Raw genomic sequence first — 2,383 nt, forward strand, 5'->3', positions numbered from 1 at the left:
AAAGAGTGATTACTGAACTAAAAGACAAAATTTCAACACTGATGGAAGAAGTGGTAGAGAGAGAAAATATATTAAAACAATATTTGAAAGAAACAGATTCTGAAGGTTTGTCGAGTTATTTCAGTCATGTAGTTTTGTCACAATCCATGTTGCATTGTATTGGACAGTTCCATATACCAACATGCAGCTTTTAAAATTAATGGTACCATTGACCCATGTAACAGATATACTGAGAAAGAGTTTAAAATGATGCTTACTTCATTCATAGTAGATAATTTTTCTTTTTTGATTTTGCTGAATAAATGTGGTATGAATGTGATTGAATTTTGGTCAACAAAATTTGATCTGGTCTGCATTTAAGATCCTATCCTAAATATAGCACACTTAGGCCCAAAGGCCTGAGTGAACTATTTTTTGTAGCTCAACCATGTACAAGCTCAAATGATATGTGTATATATGCTGACCCGTCACCCATGTGACAACTATTACTTAATTGCATTTGCATGTTTATTAACAGAATTATCATATGAAGAATTATCAGAAGCAGACGAATCACTCGATACTGGCACATCAAGTAAATGAAATTTACTTAATGCACAATATCTATTTAGCACATTAATCTTCTTGTAATTTTAATCGTTGCTTAATGAGTGTGTCTCTATGTGTGTGTGTAAAGCATATTGAATAAATTACATACATGCATGTACCAGGTAGAACCTTCAATGAAGCATTGCATAAAATAAAATTATAAACATAAATGAATTTTTGAATACTTGCATTGCATATTTTTATTAGTAGTACAAGAGGATGGGGAAGTGGAATGGAGTCAAGATGGTGTACACCTTCTTAATCCATCAGTAGATCAATGTATGGAGGTAATCACTAAATTGGAGGACAAGCATGAAATAGTAACACTGATCGACTCTTCATCTGACAGTATACAGTTTCTAATACCAACTATACTGGAGGGGAGAACAATCAGGCAACTTACTGTATCCTCATTCTTAACACATGATGATATCCTCTCATTTATAACTCAACTATCAACCAACAAATCTTTAACAATGCTACAACTATCTAATGATTCAATCAGTGATGACGGAGTCGTTGCATTGGCACAATCACTCCAGTATAATGAAACACTTAAATATTTACATCTTCAATACAATCCTGACATAACCTCAGCCTGTGCTCAGTCAATTGCTAAGCTTTTAAACAATAACAAGACACTTACCTACCTTTATTTATATGATACTAACATTGATAGTCATGGAGCAGTGATGCTGTCAGAATCACTTCAGACCAATAATACACTAAAGTCACTCTGGCTAGACAGACAACATCAAAATACTTGTTCTGCGTTGCCTTATTTTGAGCAAATTAAAAGCAGAATAAAATTTTGGTAGACAAAATATTTTTATTTTATGCAAATTTTAATTTTATGCAAGTTTTAATTTAAGAACAACTATATACAGTGTCTTGATTAGTTGATGCTGGAGATTGCTAGCTAGTAAGGCAGATCTGCTGCACTGCTAGAGAATCAAATTGCCTCGAGTTTTTAAGTGAAAGAAGCCAGCTTTATGAGATGAGAGTTCACTGAATGCTGATTTAAGATTGCCACGTGTTGTTATGTGTGTCCAATAAGTAGGAGTGTTCTTAAAATGGCGGATGATGTCCCCATATCTTTCTTTCCCACTGGTGGCCTCTACTTAAAGACACTAGCCATTCTAATGATAGAAGTTCGTCTACCAGAGATAAGAAACCCAGGACTCACTGTCTCTAACTGGGAGATAATGGAGAAAATAAAAGAGAAGTCAAAACCAGTGGACTATCAGAATTTACGTGTTTCATCATCAGCAAGAGAACTTATTAGGTTTGAAGGTGAATTTGAAACAATCAGAGCTTTACGTAAAGTTACACTACTTCTTAATGGGAAGAGTATTAAGATTCGTGGATTCCATGATGCCTTGAGGATACGTGCGTACCAGTCTGAGAGTGATCATCCTACTCAAATTCATTGGGAAGGACACTTTAATGATAGAGGAGTCCCTTCATTTGATGAAGGTAAACCAGGAGAGAGAGCCGATACAGTACATATCAAAGGACTTCCAGTTCGATGGTTCTCATCTAAATCCTCAAATGGGAGACCCTGTCCTAAGGTACATGTACATGGATTATAATAGATTAATGAGTAATTGCTATATGCTATTGTACATGTATTGTATAATTTTACACAGGGTTTAAGAGCCTGAAATTACATTCAAACAATGTTCAGACATTGTGTCTGAACATTGCTGAATTTGATCTGCAATTTTTAATAGACGATCAGATAGGGACAGGATTTTTGCATAGTCTTCATGCAGCTTCTTGTCAGTGGATTATC

The 2,383-nt window shown here is 34.8% G+C and overlaps 2 protein-coding genes across 2 annotated transcripts; both read left to right on the forward strand.

The window, feature by feature from the left end:
- The first annotated feature begins 6 nt into the window (after positions 1 to 6).
- On the forward strand, positions 7 to 1,460 carry LOC105315191 (protein CARMIL-like). The gene is made up of 3 exons (XM_011409740.2): positions 7 to 105; positions 518 to 574; positions 796 to 1,460. Exons 1-3 carry the CDS (start codon positions 42 to 44, stop codon positions 1,404 to 1,406), a joined length of 732 nt encoding a protein of 243 aa, XP_011408042.2. The 5' UTR covers positions 7 to 41; the 3' UTR covers positions 1,407 to 1,460.
- Positions 1,461 to 1,640: 180 nt separating this feature from the next.
- Positions 1,641 to 2,159, forward strand: LOC100633405 (A-kinase anchor protein 17A-like; the record flags this gene model as incomplete). The annotated part of the gene is made up of 1 exon (XM_003390895.2): positions 1,641 to 2,159. A coding segment is annotated over exon 1 (498 nt), but the record flags the coding sequence as incomplete, so codon positions are not given.
- Positions 2,160 to 2,383: the final 224 nt, after the last annotated feature.

This window comes from Amphimedon queenslandica, unplaced genomic scaffold (assembly GCF_000090795.2).
Source record: "Amphimedon queenslandica unplaced genomic scaffold, v1.1 AMPQUscaffold_11544, whole genome shotgun sequence".
Lineage (NCBI taxonomy): Eukaryota > Metazoa > Porifera > Demospongiae > Haplosclerida > Niphatidae > Amphimedon > Amphimedon queenslandica.